At 44.8% G+C, this 19,015-nt stretch overlaps 1 protein-coding gene across 1 annotated transcript; it reads left to right on the forward strand.

Annotated features, from left to right (window-relative positions):
* Window positions 1-265: 265 nt before the first annotated feature.
* Window positions 266-4,578, forward strand: LOC125434535 (interferon-inducible GTPase 5-like). The gene is made up of 2 exons (XM_048500022.1): window positions 266-393; window positions 3,370-4,578. Exon 2 carries the CDS (start codon window positions 3,388-3,390, stop codon window positions 4,576-4,578), a length of 1,191 nt encoding a protein of 396 aa, XP_048355979.1. The 5' UTR covers window positions 266-393; window positions 3,370-3,387.
* The last annotated feature ends 14,437 nt before the right edge of the window (window positions 4,579-19,015 follow it).

The following is a 19,015-nucleotide window of genomic DNA, read 5'->3' on the forward strand; positions in this document are numbered from 1 at the left end:
ACAGCAATGCATATTTCTGTTCAGGCTCGATGAGGAAATATTATTTATAACTGGCACAGAAGATAAATGCAGCAGCTGATAAATATGCCTCTTGTGGGAAATCACCACCTTGTTCCTGGGTGGGCCACAGTGGTATATTGGCTGTAAACTTACAATAAAGATATTTATTTTCTCTTTCATTTTCTAGTGAGACTTCAGCATCTTGTCAAGTACAAACAAAGAAGACAGGAGAGTGTCGGTAGGAACCAGTGGGGAAAGTCCACCCAATCAAACAACTAGTAGTCACTGACCCTCTGGTTTCTAAAGGAACCCTTGGCTAAACTCAGTCAGCAAATCACTCTTGTTATCAGACTTCTTCAGTTTGTCAGCAGCTGTTGTTTGTATTTCTCTTCGGTAAGAGCTACCTTTTCATTGCAACAGAGTGCACAGGAGCAAAGCACAGCACAACTTACCCAGGCATGTGTGTGTGTGCTGAAAACAAATGAAGCTTGGAGCCAATCCATATTTTCCAACTAATAAGAGAATTCTTTATTAGTGAACTCCATCCTGGATAGAAAAGTGGAGAGAGAGGTTCTCTATTCTAATCTAGCTTGCAGGATGCATATCTCTGCATGCCTGGTGCAAGAAGGAGGAGGAGAAAGAAAGGTGGAAAGCAGAGGAGAAGCAGCAAGGAAGTTCCCTGACAGCAGCAATCTACACCAAAGGGATAGTGTCAGAGCAGTAGAGAAAAGGTGCCCAGTGTCTTGACCCCTCCAGCTACCTGACTTACTGATCAGTCCCCTTCTGTCCCTGAGGCAGGAGACTGTGGTCGTTTCCCCACTTACCTCGACCACCCTGTGCTGCGCGCTACTCTCAGTGCGCGTCATTTCTGGTGCGCTCCCGGGCTTCCCCACGACCCCGCACTCTGCCTGGGGTCATCAAAAGGCGCCGTTTTGAGGAGCGCCAGGAATGATGCGCGCTGAGGGGGCGTGACAGCAGCAGCGTCGGGGCGGCTGCGTTGTCGCCGCCCCTGTAGTGGGGAGTGCTGGGGGACCCCGCACTACTTGGCAGCAGTAGTGTGCAGCAGACGGTAAGTGGGAAAACGACCTGGGCAAAGTCCTGCACTTCCAACAGCTGCTGAATCCAGCACTGAGATTCAAGATATTTACCTTTTCTTCAGCTGGATGTGACTTAAGCCTTCCAATTTTCAGATTGCTGCTAATTTGGAAGTATAACAATATTTTTATTTACAGGGAGTTGTCAGATCTCCTCCTAGGACTTCAGTATGATTTCAAATAGAATTCTTGCTGTTTTCTAATTGCATATGAATTTATTAAATAACAATACATCTTAAATAGCACAAGGTTATTGATTAACAAGGGTAGGTAAAAAAATTGTGGCATGGAGGTAAATAACATCCAGTTGGACCCTGTTTAACAAACAGGACTTTTTTCTCCTACCAGTTGGCAACCTAGAGTTTATTGGGGCCCTGTTTGGATCCAGGCTGTCAAAAGACTGACCTTGTTATTTGAAGTGGTGGAAATTCTCTCCCTTTTAGAGTGGGGAATCATTGAGAGAACAGACTCTTGACTTAGCTAGAGTTCAAGCAACTTCAGACACTGATTGATTGAGACCTTGACCTTAATTGATATGGAAGTCAGCTTTTGCAAGAAACTCACAGGAGAGTGAATAAAGTTTCACAATTTTTGTTAAGGGATAATAAGGGTACATAAGCACACAATAAAAATGAAAGCAGCAGATCACACAAATATAGTCCTAGGACATAAGCTGTTGCGAGTGTAAAGGTCTGTTACAACAATCAAGACTCAGGAAAGTTTCAAGAGCTTTATTGGAACTGTGTCAGCCCGAGATTCAGAAAGCCAAAGCTAAAACTTTGCTCTCTGAACCCTAGTATATATCTGTACGTCGCAACACTGCTCAACCCATTAATTCCCTCCTCCCTCGCATTCCCAAAACATCATCATGAAAAAGATGGTAAGAACAGAGACATTGTTGTGAGACAGGTGATTCCCCCCTTTGGGAAGTTGCAGATAAGGAGAGAAGAGAATGTAAAGCACTATTCACTAGTGGCCTTGGTGTGGACGTGCGAGTTGCCAGGCTGAGTATGGCGCAGGCCTGACAGTGAGGGGATACGTCTGGAATAGATGAGGGAACTGGAGAAGTAACGGTTGTAGTCACCTGTGCTTGGAGTGGAATGGTCCAATCAAGAGAACTGAGCTTTGGAAGAATAACATGTTGTGGAGCAATATCACAGATAGAGTGGGGTCCAGAGATACTGAACTACTCAGAGAGGGGGCTTCTTACAGGGAAAAATGGACCTTCAGGGTTATGCACCATGATCCTTAATCTCCCAGAACAAAGAGAGTTCCTGCTTTTCTGGAGAAAGATAAGAGACAGACATGGTTGGGTTGTTGATCTAATGGGTTGAGCCATCAGCCTGATGTTACAGGCTTGGGAGTGTCTCCAAGGGGGACGTTAGCTGATAGAATCACAGCTTCAAAACAATGAAAGTGCAAGTGGGGTGGTTGTTAAAGGTATTAGAGGAAGAAACATTTGTTAGTACAATACCGGGCAGGCAAGCACATTAACACATCCATTGTCTTCACCGGGGTGGAGATGGGAACTCCTTCCAGGGCAAGATCTTTGTTTCCACTTAATCCTGTCAGAAAGGCTGTGAGGGAAGCATTATGCAAGGCTGGTTTGGAGGGAGACAATCCCATACATAATTCTTTCACCTTATGGGTGCACTGAACCAATGCAAGGAATGGGCTTGCTATTTTGTCACTGTACTGCTAGGCACCCCAAGGGTTGGCTGAGGTGGGTAGAAAGCCACTGTCTTTTACTCGGTCTGGCAACAGCCTTGTCTAGCTTGTTTGTTGGCTTTTCAAACTTTGGTTCAAGCTTTTTCAGCCTAGTTGCTAAAGGCTTCTCTTGGGGAAATTGAGGTCAAAATGACCTGTTCTTTCACAAGAGATAAAAGATGAACCAGGTACAGGAGCAAGTGAGATAATGGAATTGGGAACTTGAAGGCCTGTAAACCAGCGACCCCTTCCACACATGCAGAATAATGCACTTTCAAATCACTTTCACAATTGTTTGCAAGTGGATTTTGCTATTTTGCAGCTGCAAAGCCCATTGAAAGGGCCAGAGAACCACAATATCCAATGAGTCTTTAAATGCCACCACATCCTTTCCCACTAGAGATTCCCAATGCACTAATTCTGGGTTTAGCTTTCCAATGCAGCAGGAATGCCCTCACTAATTCAGTTTTCTCACACAACTAAATCTATATTGTCAAAGAACAAAGTCTCTTGGGCATATCTGTTCTTAATTTAACAGTCTCTCTTCCTTTTTCTTTCTTTGTTCAAGCAAAAATCAAGAACCGCCATGGGGGCTGCCATCACAAAAAACATGGTAACAGAGGAACTAGAAAAGCTACAGAAAGACTGGGAAAATAAAAATCTTCCAGATTTGACAAAAAAAATTCAAGAAGACCTGGATTTATTAAAAAATACTACTCTTGAAATTGCCGTCACAGGGGCGTCAGGTGCTGGTAAATCATCTCTTGTCAATGCCCTGAGAGGAATGACAGACTTTGAAGATGGTGCCGCTGAGACTGGAGTGACGGAAACAACAACGGAGCGAAAAAGCTATCCACATCCCACATTCCCAAATTTAATAATGTGGGATCTACCAGGAATTGGGACACCTAACTTTAAAGCAAAGGAATACGTCACGAAGGTAAATTTTAAAAAGTATGACTGTTTCATTATTGTTGCCTCAGATCGCTTCAGGGATGATGATGTACTCCTGGCCCGTGAAATTCGTAAAATGAACAAGAAGTTCTACTATGTGCGCACCAAAGTAGATATCAGTATAAATTCTGAGGGGAAAAAGCCAAACTTCAGTGAGGAGAAGTGCCTGGAGAAGATTAGGAAGTACCACTGTGATAATCTGACACAGGTAGGAGAATCTAATCCACGAGTTTTTCTCATTTCCAGAGATGATTTGGCTATGTATGATTTTCCTCTCCTGCAAGCTAGTTTGGAGGATGAGTTGGATGATCTCAAGAGAGAGGTTTTAATTCTGTCTATGCCAGCTTTCTCCAAAGAAGTCCTGAAGAAGAAAAAGGCTACTATGGAGGACTATATCAGAAAAGTCGCTTTTTTGTCTTGTGCCATTGGGGCAGTTCCTGTCCCTGGCCTTTCTGTTGTCTGTGATCTTGCCATCTTGGTGGGGGCAATGATACACATCTGTAAGGTCTTTGGCTTGGATGAAGATTCCCTCAATAGACTTGCAAAGCGGATTGGCAAGCCTGTTGATGTCTTGAAATCAGCTATCAAAAAGTCTCCACTGGCCAGCCAAATCACCTCACAATTTGTAATTGATATGCTGACTAAGTCAGTCGTGTGTGGAATCCTGATCATGGTTGAATTGGTTCTTGATTTTGTACCAGTGTTGGGCTCTATAACAGGTGGAGCGCTTTCTTTTGGAACAACATTCTACATCCTGAAAAACTTTCTGCATGATGCTGAGAAAGATGCTGAGAATGTCCGGACAAAAGCTGTGAAGTCCTAACCTGGAATTTGTGCTGAGACACACGTAGGAAAAGTAGATTTAGTCAAACAGCATATAAATTTTAGGCAAATATGAGGAAACAAAATCCAAGAATAAATACTTGATGTCATACACTTGTTTGATGTCCTGGTTGATGGAAATGGATCTTTGGGTACCATGTCTTGCCTTCCAAGAAGCTTTCTGAAATAAGTGAAGATGGTTAGAGTGTTCAAGAAAAGCTGTTGAATATTTAAAATCGAAGAGCTAGCATCCAAAAAATAGAAGAGGAAGGACCAAATGGATTGATGATCCTCAGGACCAGAATATTGGAAAAGAAAGGAAACTGGATTTCAATTTTTGGCTGCAAAAATCACACCTGCAGAAACTGAATGGGGACTCCTCAATGAGACAATCTGTTGTTTTTGCTTTGTTAACGTTTTATTTCCAAAGTCCAACATATTCAACTGACAGTCCACATAACTGGACTCAAAGGAGTTAGGTATGACCACAGTCAGAGTTTCGCTTCACTTTATCTCAGTGTCCTGCAGGGCACTGGGAGTAGGCTGGAGTTCAACAGCAATATGGACCTTGTGTTAAATACCCTAGAAATTCAGTAAAATTCAGATTTGGATTTATTTGGGCATAAAATTATCTTATTCCGGCATAAAAGTATGCCTGAAAAGATAAATAACATATTCGGATGAAGCCGAATATTTGGGTATATCCGAAACATTCGGGTATGTTTGATTTTTTTATATTTTTGGGGTGTTTTTCCTGTTTTGGCCTGCAGGTGGCGCATTGTTAAACCTAGCGGCGCCAAAATTTCAGGGTATGATCTGGGGACTGTCCTCATGATACCACCCACCATAGCTATCTCCCAAGCCTTCCAATGAACTTTCCCCACTTAGTTCTCAACAGTCTGATGGCTAATCCTGTCTTATCCATGTTGTTCACCGCCCTGAGCCCTTAGGGGGAGGGCGGTCTATAAACCGAATATATAAATAAATAAAATAAAATAAATTACCTGATGGCTGATCCTGTCTTACCATGTTTTCTGGATCCTTGGATTGGTAGCTGTGAGAATGCTTTGCTTTGCATTGTATTTCTAGGGAACTGACCTGTAACAAAATGGCCAGGAGGGTGCTCGGGTGGTGACTAGTTAAGGTCACCAGTTCCTGCTTCGAAAATACCTGGAGATCTGGGGGTGGAGCCGGGGGGGCAGAGTTTGCAGAGTGAAGGGATTTCAGCAAGGTATATTACAATAGTCTCCACCCTTTGAAGCAGCTGTTTTCTTCTGCTATTGTCTGGAGATCAGCTGTAATCCCAAGAGATCACCAGCCCCCACCTGGAGGTTGGCAAGCCCAATATTTCATTACTTACAGCCGCTAACATGCATTAACTTGCTTTTTATTTGTAGCCTTTCATTTGAAGAGTATTTGCAATGTATTATGATTTATGGTTCATTTTTCCACTACCCAATGTGACTTCTTTCAGGGATTGGTTTAGAATTGTATTGTAGATTTATATTTGTCTATGCAGTGTTTGCTTATGCATCCAATGTACTTATCTTTTGGGGCATTCTCTATCTATACCTGTTACCATTTAGTTGTATATCGTGCAGGCTGCTTTTGTAGTGTATTGTACTACAGTCATTTCCAATAAAGTGTTTGTTTGCTCAGTAACACCCTGGAGTCTGTGTCTTTCTACTGATAGTTATTTACTGATAGTTTATTATAGTAGAGTAATAGGAACTTGTAGTAGCTTTGGCTCATTCCGCACACGCAGAATAATGCACTTTCAAACTGCTTTCAGTGCTCTTTAAAGCTGTGCGGAATAGCAAAATCCACTTGCAAACAGTTGTGAAAGTGGTTTCAAAACGCATTATTTTGCATGTGCGGAAGGGGCCTTTGTTTAACACTTATGAAAATGCCAATATCATGATGTGGTGTGAGGTCCTGAGCAGATTTTCCAGACAGGAACTCTCTTCTCCCCACAACATACTCTTCCTTTGTCCTCTCCCCATGGGCCCAAACTGACTGTTATGTGTCTGGTTGTACTTCGTTTAAACCCCATTTCTGAAAGGAGTCTGCCCATGTGGACAATGTCATTTACCCATGTCCTTTTAAACCCTTCTTTTTAAAAATTTGATCTAAATTCACTGAGAAGAAAGGGTACTTTGATTATTTTAGAATATCTCTTCTTACAACCAACCAACATCTGAAAATAGATTCAGATTTAGATACCTTTATTGGCTTACAAAAAAGGTTAAGATTATTAAACATTAAAATCAGTAGGTTAAACATAAAAATACAGTGATTAAACAGCTTTAAAAGACTTCATTTGTAGTATCAGTGAGAAAAAATCTGGTAACAAAGCTGGTAAGAACTGGATCCTTTTGCTTCTTTTTACTTAGGGTTTGTTCTGGCTTAAATTGCTGAAGTGATTAGTTTCTCTGGAAAATCATTATAAAGCTGACCATCGAAAAATATGGAACATTTACCTTGGGTTTTTTAGCTTGCGAGGTGGAGCTGAGGAGTGGTCTCCTCTTGTTTCTCTGTTTACACATGAGAAGGCAGCCCAGTCTTCCCCGCAGCTAGTCTCAAAGGGCCTGTTTCCTGGTTCTCTTAACTCTGCCCCTCTTAAAGGCACAGATATCACAACACTCACTAATTCCAATACTATGCAGGTGAATATTCTCCCTCCCCTCTTTTTTATGCTGCTGCAGGAGAGAGGCTTGTTTTAAAAAAGAGGCTTGTCTGGATAAAAGTTTTTAAAAGCCCTCCCAACCATTAGAGAAGAGAAGAAGCAGAGTGGGGGATGTGGGCTGGAGTCAGAAAAAGACCCTGCTTACAAAAGCCAACTCTGTATATTGATGTATTGATTGTGCATTAGAGAAGCAGCATGAAATGGGCCAAGGTGGAAGGCATCAATGGCAGTGAGAGAACTGGGAAGGGTGGAACCAGGCAGGCTGGCTGTGGGCTGAGGGAACAGGTCTGGAGCAAAGCTGTGATCACTGGAAAATCTCCCCACTCTGGCAGTGAAGCAAAATGCTTTAAATGGTCTTACAGCAGGGAGACTAGAAAGTGAAAGCGGGGCATGAGGAACAAGAAATCTTGCTGAGACAGACATATGCCTGCATTGTGAAGCTGATGCCTTGTGTATAATCAGCCACAGTCTGGCACTTCCTCGCCACCTCCCCCTGAAGAGCAGAATCATTTAGAATCTGGAACATGGAGAAATCTTCCAGAAAGAATAGACAATGGAAAAGTGATCAGTCTGGTCATCACAAAAGCATGTTGGTGGAAAGGTAATTCAAGAGCAGATAAGCAGAATAAATTTGGGGGAACAGATATTTAATATGTGTGGTAAAAATGTTACTAAATATTTGAATTTATTGGAAACTGCTTACAGAAAGCAACCATACATTATAAATCAAATGCTGCATATGGTAATGATTGATTGTGGACTGTTCCTATGCATTTACTTTATAGTACTTTGTAATGTAACTTCATACTGGTCCCGTTTCATTTTCACCCTTTTTCATTCATCCATCCCTATCCATCCATCCATCCATCCATCCATCCATCCATCCATCCATCCATCCATCCATCCATCCATCCATCCATCCATCCATCCATCCATCCATCCATCCATCCATCCATCCATCCATCCATCCATCCATCCATCCATCCATCCATCCATTTCTTTGTTCGTTCGTTCGTTCGTTCGTTCCAGTTTCATTTTTAACATGTTTTAATTTTTTTATTTTTATATGGATTTTATATGGATTAATGTTTTATGGATTATATGTCCTATAAGATTGCAGTGTGATACTCATTTGCTTTTGGTCTGGATCATAATAAATTGAATTGAATTAAGCCTAGGAGTAAACAGAAAATCTGAAGCATGCCTATATTCCAGGGAACCCCTGGACAACTGTGGCAATACCACTTTAAGAGCAGAATTTCAAGATTGCTGGGAAACGGTTGGAAGTTCTGGAACCATGCTTCTCTATGTTCAGGTTCAGTTAAGATGAAGGCATGTCTCGAAAAGCTTATGAACAGTACTTGCTTCTGAAGGTAACAATTCATATCTCAAACTCTTCCTAGGCATTTGTATGGAGAAACAATGAAAAAAGGTTAAATATTAATAAATAATAATCCCCCCTTTGGCTACTCCATCTATCTTCTGATGGACCCTCCTGCCTTTTCACCCTCTGCTACTTCTCCAGCACTTATCTTGGGCAAGAGACCTTCATAAAATCCCATCTCCCTCCACTGTCACCAGAGAATTTATATCTGCTCCTGTTCCCTCACACAGATTTCAGGTAATCTAGGTGTATAGTCAGACAGCTGTTGACCCAAGAGAAAGTTACTGCAGCAGGTTCATGGCCACACAGTAGACATGTGACTCATGATAGGAGACAAGGCAAGTTTTGAATTTTGGGAAGCACCATTTTTCTTGCAGTTTGTTACGATGTGGGGGATTACCAGGCGCCGTTCCAGAAACCCCGTGACAAGTTACCACATTGGATGTTATTACAGATCCAGAGAAACTGCCTCATCGGAGAGAGCTTTTACATCAGCTCTCAGACTGTACACCATCATGCAGATTCTCCCAAGACTTTTCCTCTTCTCTGTGCTTCTTGCTACAGGTAAGGGGGGGGGGTCAGTGGCCCATAGGAGTTTTCTGATGATTTTTCTTGGGCTAGATCCCACTATTGTCACTTGAGTACCATGGAGACAAGATGGCTGAAGTTTTTGAGGTCACCAGACGGCTGAAAGAAAGAGATCCTCTCTCTTTCTGTCTCCTTCTTTATCGTCTTCTCAATTCCTATGCTTCTGGCTTACTCCTCCTCCAGTTATCCCTATCTGCAAGGAACCCTAATTATGGATGCCTGCATTTGCTTATCTCTTATCTTCATTCATTACCCATCCTGTCTGCCTTAGTTCTTCCCTGTCTGCATTTGTTTCCTGCTTTTTCATAAGACCCTTGAGAAGAAAATGATTATTTCCCCTCCAGGATATATTACCAATGAATACTAACACAGCAGCAGCAACAAAACCAAACATTTATTTGCTCATATATTACTGTTAGCTAACAATTAATATTGTTATGTGTGGGAGGGAAAATGGAACCAAACTCCAAACACTGCATGCAGACCCCAAGCCCTGCTGTGGAGCTCCATATCACAAATTTGTGTTTGACCTGCAGTTGGGAAGCTCTAGCATTACATTGGAAGAAACCAGAGGTGGGATCCAGCAGGTTCTCACAGGTTCCCGAGAGTAGGTTACTAATTATTTGTGTGTGCCGAGAGGGGGTTACTAATTGGTGATTTTGCCACGTGATTTTTGCCTTAGTTATGCCCCTCTTCTCAGCAGTAGCGTGCAGAACTTGAAGCAGTCTAGCAGGAGGTGCGCCGGCGTGCGTGGCAGCCTGTGCCTGCATGCATTCGTTTCCCGCCCAAGGACCAGCGCAGCAGCTGCGTCCTTGCCACAGCCCTGCCCAGGAATGCCCCACCCCAGAATGCCCGGCCATACCCCCATCATGCCACACCCAGCCCCATTGGCGCTACGCCACAGTTTGAATCCCACCACCATGGGAACCTGTTACTAAAATTTTTGGATCCCACCACTGATCTGGAGGGATGTGAGTTTGACACCTGTGTACTAAGGGGTAAGTCAAAGGGGGAAGAAATATGATGTGAACCAGAACTGCAGGACCATTTTTGCCATCAGTGAACTGTGCCCTACCGCTCCTTTTCCAAGTCCCTTGGTTGAGGCTCAGTCAGCGAGAGCCACAATTATCCTGTTTGTTTGTATTTGGTGTTTACCAGCAATAAACGTAATTAGTTTTGGTCGTCCCTGCGGGAGGCTGAGGGTAGGTCACATGATCCAGCTGGGGGGGTGGGGTTAGAGGTCCAGGATTCCTCGGTCCTTTGCGGGAAGAAAGGTAGGAATGCCCCACCCCGGAATGCCCGGCCACGCCCCCGTCGTGTCCCGCCCTTCCCCATTGGCGCTACGCCACAGTTTGAATCCCACCACCATGGGAACCTGTTACTAAAATTTTTGGATCCCACCACTGGAAGAAACCCCTCACTACCAAAAACACCAAGAAAAACTTGCCGTGGTAAGAGAGATAGCAATGTCTCTTAATGCCAAATCTTCGTAATAGAGAGGAGAGCCCCCCCACCCCCGCAAAAAATAAAGAAGCAGGAAATTTAGCCATGTTGAGGGAAGAGAAAGCACTAGAGTGCAGTGAGATAAGCAAAACATTCAGTGCAGAGACTATGCAGGAGGATAGCCAGTCTGGTGTGATGATTAGAGTGAGTAACTAGGACAGTGGTGGCGAACCTTTGGCACTCCAGATGTTATGGACTACAATTCCCATCAGCCCCTGCAATTGGCCATGCTGGCAGGGGCTGATGGGAATTGCAGTCCATAACATCTGGAGTGCCAAAGGTTCGCCACCACGGAACTAGGAGCTGGGAGATCCATGTTCAAATCCCCACTATGCCCTGAACTCAGTGAGTGATGTAGGGCCAGGTTGTGACGATAAAGCAGAAGAGAAAAAAAGGATGTGCTACATGTTGTTGTTTCTTTGCTGTCTCCAGGCTCTTTTCTGGAGTGTGAAGTTTGTTCTAGCCAAGGCAGCAACTGCACTGGTTCGAGAAAACTCTGCGACATTACGGATAACACCTGTGCAGTCATCAGTATTGAGAATTCTCTAGGTGGGTATGAGGGAGGGTGAACTAAGTCAGGGTGGGGGAGTAAATTCAGGCAAGGAAGTTTACGTGGGAGGTGGTCCAGGGAGAATTCTTTCACATTCCACACAATCTGGATCAGACCATCTGTGGTTTCATAAGCCCCAGTTTGTATCAGTTTTGTTCCTTTGCGAAGCCGGTAGAATCTCCATTTTCAGTGCCTTTGGGACAATTCAAGAGTCCAGTGCAACTTTCTCAGGCATCACACTGTCCCTAAGTGTGCCCCCAGACCCAATTCTCCATTGAATAAAATTAACAGTTCACCTGGAAGTATCTCCTCTTGCAAAACATCCACGTCGGTTTAGAAATAATAGGAAAATAGTGTTGGTGGTCAGATTAACTCCGCCCACAAGTTCAGCTACCCTCCTCTAGTGCTGAAGAATGAAGTCAGAGACTTGTAGAAGTTCATTCATTTAGCCTTTATTTGGCATAAACAGTATAAAAAGTATAAAATCACATCTAAATCGCATCAAAATACAAACTTGCAACATATAACAAATTAAGTTGATTCATACAGACTGTTGCTTGTGGGATATTTCCAGCAGAAAGTTCGCAGCCATTTCACAGAATGTAGCATCAGAATTATTTAATAAGAACAATAGTCTGCTTAGTTCATCCAGCTCGCTAGGTAGCATAGAAAGCAACCTGGAGTATTTGACTCTAATACTTGCCGATTTAGGACAACGGAATAATTGGTGAGTTAATGTTTCTAGTGGTTGCACCACATGAACACACCCTTTTGCACATTCTAGGTTGTTATATCTACCTGCGTGAGTATGGCAGAAGGAAAACATTGGAAGCTGTGAGTGAAAAAAACTCTTCTCTGATCTGGATTGGTCAGATGAGTACAGATAGGAGAGCCATTCTGTTATGTTGCAAAGGGAATCGATAGATGCAAGGTGAACAAGTCTTCCCTCGCTGCCAGAGTTAAACAGTTCCATTCTCTCTCACCAACAACCTTTGTTTCAATAATCCTCTGACTCTGAACAAGTTAAAGTTAGAAGGGAGTCAAGGGGTACCTGGTGTTCGATCTTCCTCTCTATCAGCGAGAACCATGAATTACTCTGGGTATCGATGGTATTGATTGAACCAGAGAGTGCCCATTATGTGTATAATGCAAATTTTGTAAAATTTCAAGACCCTCGACCAAGCCCTGTAGACCAATGAATTTTGGCCCAGTTCACAACAGAGGCAGTAACATCACATGATTTAGACCCATGATTTTCTGAGAAAAATTTTGAGTTAGACCATATTCAAAGGAGTCATCCACTCGTTCAATAGAGTGGGAACACCATATAGCAACTGAGCTTCTATTTTTGAATTAAAACTTTGACTGCTGCTGGAGCAAGGGCAGGGCCCTTTCCATAATAGAAGCACAATGGCATGAAGCTGTTAATGGCAGCCATAGCAGCTTTTATGGGAGTAACCAGGAGTGATTATAGTAAAGAGGTATTCCCAGGTATCTATATCCCGACTGACCTGCTCTACTGGCACCATGTTAGTGCCCATTTGTGCTTTTATAGCGTTTCGCCACTTCAAATCTTAGTTTTAGTTGATACTCAGGCCATTGTCTACACAGTATTCTCCACACCTATTCAGCAGTCTATTAAGTCCGACCTTCGAACGGGATAAAAGGACAATGTCGTTGGCATATAGCAGTATTGAAATATGCCTTGTCCCTAGCTTGGGATCATGGCCATTGATTCCCGTTAAGGCTGATGGTAAGTCGCTCAGGAAAAGGTTGAAAAGGGTTGGCTAGTACACATCCCTTGCCTAACACCAATAAGTTGGAATAGAATCTGTAATTAGAATCTCTTGTGAGTACTTAACTCTACAGTTTGTATTAGTGTAGAGTTGCCTTATCAGATAGTGGAGTTTGTTATCGATTCCCTGTGTGATCAATTTGTAGAGAGCGTTCTCTTGATATTGTGTCAAAGGCTGCCTTCAGGTCAATGAAGGCACCATAAAATCTACATCTTGGACCTCTAGTGTATTTGGTAACAAAGGTGCGACAAAAGCATTGCATGATCTCTTGTCGATTTCCTCCTTGTGAAACCTATTTGTTCAGGACCGATGATGTTCTGCTGGATTGACCAAGGTTTAGAAGTTTGGATAATAGTGTTTGGCATAAAGTTTCCCCACAACTGGGAATTAAACTAATTGGTAGATAGTTGGGATCTGATGGATCGCCTTTCTTGTGGATAGGCACAATGACTGCAGACAACCAAGATTTAGGAATGTAGCCTGAGTCATTAATTTGAAGGAATAATTTTGCCAATAGGGGGGAGCCACCAGTCAACATGTGACTTTAACATCTCAGGAAATTAAGTCTGGACCAAGAGGCTTTCACGAGTTTCATTTAGGATATTAAAGTTCACAACTTCCTGTGTTCGACAGGTAGTTATTTAGGAATTATCCAACGTTGGAAAGAATTGAAAGCTAAAGGTGGTCTCCCTCCTTTTGAAATAATCTCGCATAATACTCTGTCCAAACCTCTGGTGGAACAGAGGAGCGATCTCTGATTTTGTAGGATCTAACCGATTAGTCATAATCCAGAACCGTCAAAATTAAGATTTAGTTATTATGGCTTGGTAAAGATGATCCATTGCCGATTCGCATTATGGATCTGTTTCTCTTTCATTAAGGCATTTAACATGGACTATGTTGAGTTAACTGGCTTCACATGTTGGATTCCTAAATTCCTTAAACTGTTGATAAAATGCTTGGATTTGTTTATTCAGTTCCAGACATTCTTTGTCGAACCAAGGGGGCACCCTTGTATTACCAAGAGACCTATGTTTAGCAGACTTCATAAGGTGGTCTGCAATATATAATCATCGAACTGAAATTAAGCGAGAATTGTCTCATAGGAGGAAGCTGCATTCAAGGTGCTTGAGAAGCCTAATTGATATATGGTTGAGTAACTCAGTGATGACAAACCAGGTGTGCTGACCAGTGGGAATGTGGAGTAAACTTTCCTTGATTGTATCAGTAGGAACATCCGTCATCACATCCTTATACAGAACGAGATTGAGTGAGAGGTGATCCCCCAATAAAAAATCATCTATCATAAATGACTGTACAAGCGTTCTAAGTTTTGGTGACATCAGACAGTAATCAATAACACTATTTCCCAACTTACTTCTTGTAGAAGTGAGAAATGAACTACCTTCAGTTGGATGGATCTAAAATTTAATTCATCAAATGGAGCGGTTTCCTTTACAACTATTTTATTCCCTGCCCAGTTTTAATAACTGGTCCCATATTGATCTCGTGATGATATTATCTCTCCCCCCCCTATTTTAATCCGCACACATCATCGATTTACAAAATGGGTGTGATACCCTAATCTAAAGCAAGTCTACTCTTTTGTAAATCCCATTCAGTTCCATAGGACTTTCTCCCAGGCTAGGGCAGGTGGGATTGTGGCCATTGTGTAAAGTTTTCCATCAAAAGTTTCCCCCTCCTCATTTGATACCCTAATGATCAGGAATGTTTTGCCTTCTGTTGGGTTCTAACTGTAAGGGATTCAGTAGTGTTGATGGTGATGGCACTTGAGTGCATTCCACAGCCAGGCGATGGAGCCAGATGCATCAGCGGAGACTTTATCTTCTTGTGAGTAAAGCCTCTGTTCCCATAGGAAACAGGAAGGGGGGATAGGGTGACTGGTATTATAACCTGTGCTTCTGGCCGGGAAGTGTCATTCCACCGCCACTCACGTGTCACCGACTTTCTAAGATGTCTTAATAAATGGACTTTTACTCCCAAAGCCTTTTAGTTCTGCGTCTGTAAATTCCTTACATTGTGGCAGGAATAATAAGTTGTCTATATTCCTGTGTAGTGGACTTCTTGTCTTTGCGATGGAGGTTGAATGTTACCTCTTGAAGGTCGCGGTAGCCCCAAAGGGCTCCGACCTTCCCTTCTTGATTTGGAAGGAACCGGCAGGAGAAGCGGGCCACCAGCTGGTGGCTCCGTCCTCGTATCCAGCCACGAGTCTTCCTCCGTTGGAGGCGAGGGGCCGGTAACTGACGGCTTGATGGGACCTCCATGCTGGTCGTTTAGAGCTGTCTATGGATCGGCCTGTGGATCGGATCTCTACCCGTTCGTGTGGATTACAAAACCTCCAGATGCAACCGTCATGGAGGAGGCGGGCTTGACCACCTTTCATGCGGCAACCCAGGGAGTCCGTGAGCTGATTCCTGGACTGCATTATTTGGTGATTATACAAGAACCACCCGTGGCACAGCACTGGGGCCCGTCCAAAGGACTCGGGACTAAACCTGGAATTGGGAGGGGTATCCGATGCAGCTGTCCCAATGGGACCCCTAATCCCGGGCCAGCAACCGCACAGGAGGTGCCTCGAGGAGCCACCGGTGGCTACCCAGCTGACTCTCACGGTGCCTCCGACACCTGCAGCTTCCAGGCGGCGAGGAGTCCGAGAAAGTCTGCCTTCCCAGCCCGGACCGGTTTCCTCTCCCATCGAGAGAGGACTGGGATGAAAGGAAGTGGGGCTGACTCTTGGCGAAGCCCAATGACATGGAACCCGTGAAGCGCCAACTATGGGAGGAGGGCGGGCACAGTTGCAGCAAGAGCGAAAACCTGCAGAGGACCGGGAACAGCAGCATAAAGAAGTCCAACTTCGAGTTGGACCGTGCTGCTAAAACTGGCAGCTCCAGCGACAATATGCCCAGAATCGGTCAGTCCATGATAAAGTCCTGGAACAGTCCAGACTGGATTTACAAGCGGCAGCGTGAAGCGTTCAGGCTCTGCATACGCCGCATAAAGTGAGCTCGCACTGAAGCCCGTAAGCGGAACGAACTGGCTAAGTTGGAGCGAGAAAAAAGCTGCTTTTGCATGCGCGCACCAGGATGCATTGGCTGCGCAGGAGGGATCTGGCTGCGTTGGAAAGGGAACTAAGGAGAACTAGCCCGGACCGGGCAGCCCCAAGTTGGAGTCTATGCTGTTACTGATCATGCCGGTGCCAGGGGGGCCGCATTGCCTGGGTCCTGCCACCCAGCGCCTCTTACGGCACCGCCAGCGCCCCGATTCCGGCTCCCCGTTACACAGCAGCTGCCAGCCCAGCCTGCTCAGCCAGCGCCAGCCACCTCCCCAGCAGAGGCCACCAAGAGCCGTCGAGCAGGGCTACTATAAGCGCTGACACCAGCCCGTTTGATGGGACCCGGCTGGCTTCCCTACTTCATCTTGCAGCTCAATGCCGCTTAAAGGAAGACTATGATTAGTCTATACCGGTCTGAGCAGCGAAAAAATCACGGGACATCGGCTCAGTCACAGATGGGGCAGCAGCCGACTGGTTGACAGTGACTGTTTTAGATTTACAAGATGGGGACTCTGCAGCACAGTGCCGCGCATTCCTCCAAGCTTTAAAGGCATTTCAAGATCCAGGCGCCGAGAATGAAGGCTATCCAGCACCATCAAAACCATCCAGCGAGGCTAGCCGCCCCGTTTACAGGAATTGTCAAGTGAATTTAGATGCGGCGGACTGCTGGAACTTTCCTCCTGAGTGGCCTGGAAGCTGTGAAATCACGAATACTTCTCCCGGATGCTGTGGACAGCAAACTTCGTGAAAGCGGTGTTTTTTTAATTAGGGTTCCCTCGTGCCATTGCAGATTGGATCCAGTTGGGGTCTCAAGTGGCGTCTCGTTTGGAATCACGGCTTCGTCAAGGAGGCCATGCAGCCCTGGCTCCACTACTGTGTCCTAAGTCAAGCCAACCGCTCCCACGAAACCACCTCCGACCCGCCGTCGCTGGAAGCAGGTTGTGTCTTTTACTCACCCGGAGGGCCAGGTCATCCCAGCCAGCCAACTGTCCCAAAGAAGCAAAACCATGACCCCAGCTCCAGCACTCCGTCTGCCAAACCACCATGGGTCAGGGGCCGCCTCCCACTGGCTCGAGTCCAAAGCGGTGACCGAAGCTGACCCAGAAGGAGGGGAAGCAGCTGTTTGTCTTTCTTCAGCCCCCATGGACATGGGCCTGACTCCCTGGCCAGCGGTGAGTGAAGGCAGCTCCCATTACTGTTCAAGCATTTCTGGCCAACCCATTCGCCTTTACTTTCGCATTATAATACCTCAGCCCGCAGTAGATTCGGCTGCTCCCACTGCTTAATCTCTGACCCCCCCCCGAATTCAAGCCCAGAGGAGCTGGGTCTGGACCCGAATTCCCTAGCTAAGCCCATACCATTCACCTTGGAAATGGATGACAGCCCCTCGGAAGCTTGAAGGACCGGCCAGTTCAAAACACAGCCGGTTCTCCTCCGTTGCTTGCCAGAATTACATTGGGGAGAAAAGAATGGATTTCATTTTGGGCGCCAGTGGCGTAAACCTCCATAGTTTTGGGCATGCACTTGGTTGTTATTACATAGACCAAAATTCATTTTGGAAAGAAAGGATCCACAGAATTCACTGACCCTCCTTCTGCGGTGAACATGAATGGTGGGAAGAAGCCAGCGTCTCCTGGCACACACCCCTCTCTGGCTTCCCTCAGTGATTGCTCCCGATTCTATTGGCATCCCACCTGCATGTAAAGATCTGTAGCCAGAGTTTTTTCCAGGAACAGGGAAATGCGATCAGTTGCCACCCACAGAGACACTGACTGTAAAATTGTCCATACAACCAGAGCAACTACCCAAGAGATTAGAATCTACCCGCGCCAGGTCCCAATGAAGAGAAGGAGCCGTGCCTTCTTAGACAAGAACCTTTCCGCCCGGTTTCATACGGCGGGCTACCAAATACCTGCGCAGCTGCTCCCGTTTTGTTTGTCAAAAAAAAAGAAAGATGGGTGCTTTACGGCTTTGCACAGATTATCGAGGTCTCAATGCGGTCTCCCTGTCCAATAAATATCCTTTGCCTTTGATCAAGGACCTTTTAAGATGCACTTTCGGCAAAGGGCAGCATTTTACTAAGTTGGACTTAGAGAGAAGCTTACTACAAGAGTCAAGGGTAACTGAAGGATATGAACACCCTGATTTCGCGTTTAACACAAAGTTTGGACAGTTTGAATGCCAATAATGCCATTCGGGTTAAGTGGGGCCCCGGAACTTTCATGGCCCACTTATTAGCTTGAAGTTCTCCATGATTTACTGTACAAGGGGAGTTGTTGTATGCTTAGATGGCGTTTTTAATTTACTTCATACGGCAGTAGAAAGAGCATGAAATATTGGTTCGAGAGGTGCTGAAAGCAGCTTGTGACAGCTCTCTCTTTGCCAAACTCTCCAAATGCTGTTTTTCATCAGACCTCCATTGACTATTTAGGTTACGGGATCTAGCCGAGGGCTTAAAAATGGATCCTGCTAAAATTGGCCCTTGATCCTCAATAGCCTGCCCCCACCAACCATAAAAGAACTCCAGTCGTTTCTTGGTTTTGCTAATTTTATGCATGGTGATTTTATACCCCCAATTTGCTAGACTGACTCTCCCTCTCACAGACCTCTTACAGCACTAAGGAGTAAGAAGGATCCACTTTATCCATCAAGCCGGGCCCCCAATTTCTGGTCTGAGGAAATGTCAATTGTACTGAACTATTAAAATCTCGCGTTTACCACGAACCTATCTCAAAGCATACCTGACCCGGATCTCCCGTTTGTGGTTCCACGTTGGGCCTCGGACAAAGCGCAGGGCAGCCTGTTGCAATAAAGATGGTAGACTGGCGTTCCCGTGTGCTTATTTGTCCTAAAAAAAT

Source organism: Sphaerodactylus townsendi, linkage group LG06, assembly GCF_021028975.2.
Source record: "Sphaerodactylus townsendi isolate TG3544 linkage group LG06, MPM_Stown_v2.3, whole genome shotgun sequence".
NCBI lineage: Eukaryota > Metazoa > Chordata > Lepidosauria > Squamata > Sphaerodactylidae > Sphaerodactylus > Sphaerodactylus townsendi.

Excerpts from the sequence above, each read along its gene's own strand:
- LOC125434535 (XM_048500022.1), top strand. The coding sequence starts at position 3,388 with ATGGGGGCTGCCATCACAAAAAACATGGTAACAGAGGAACTAGAAAAG.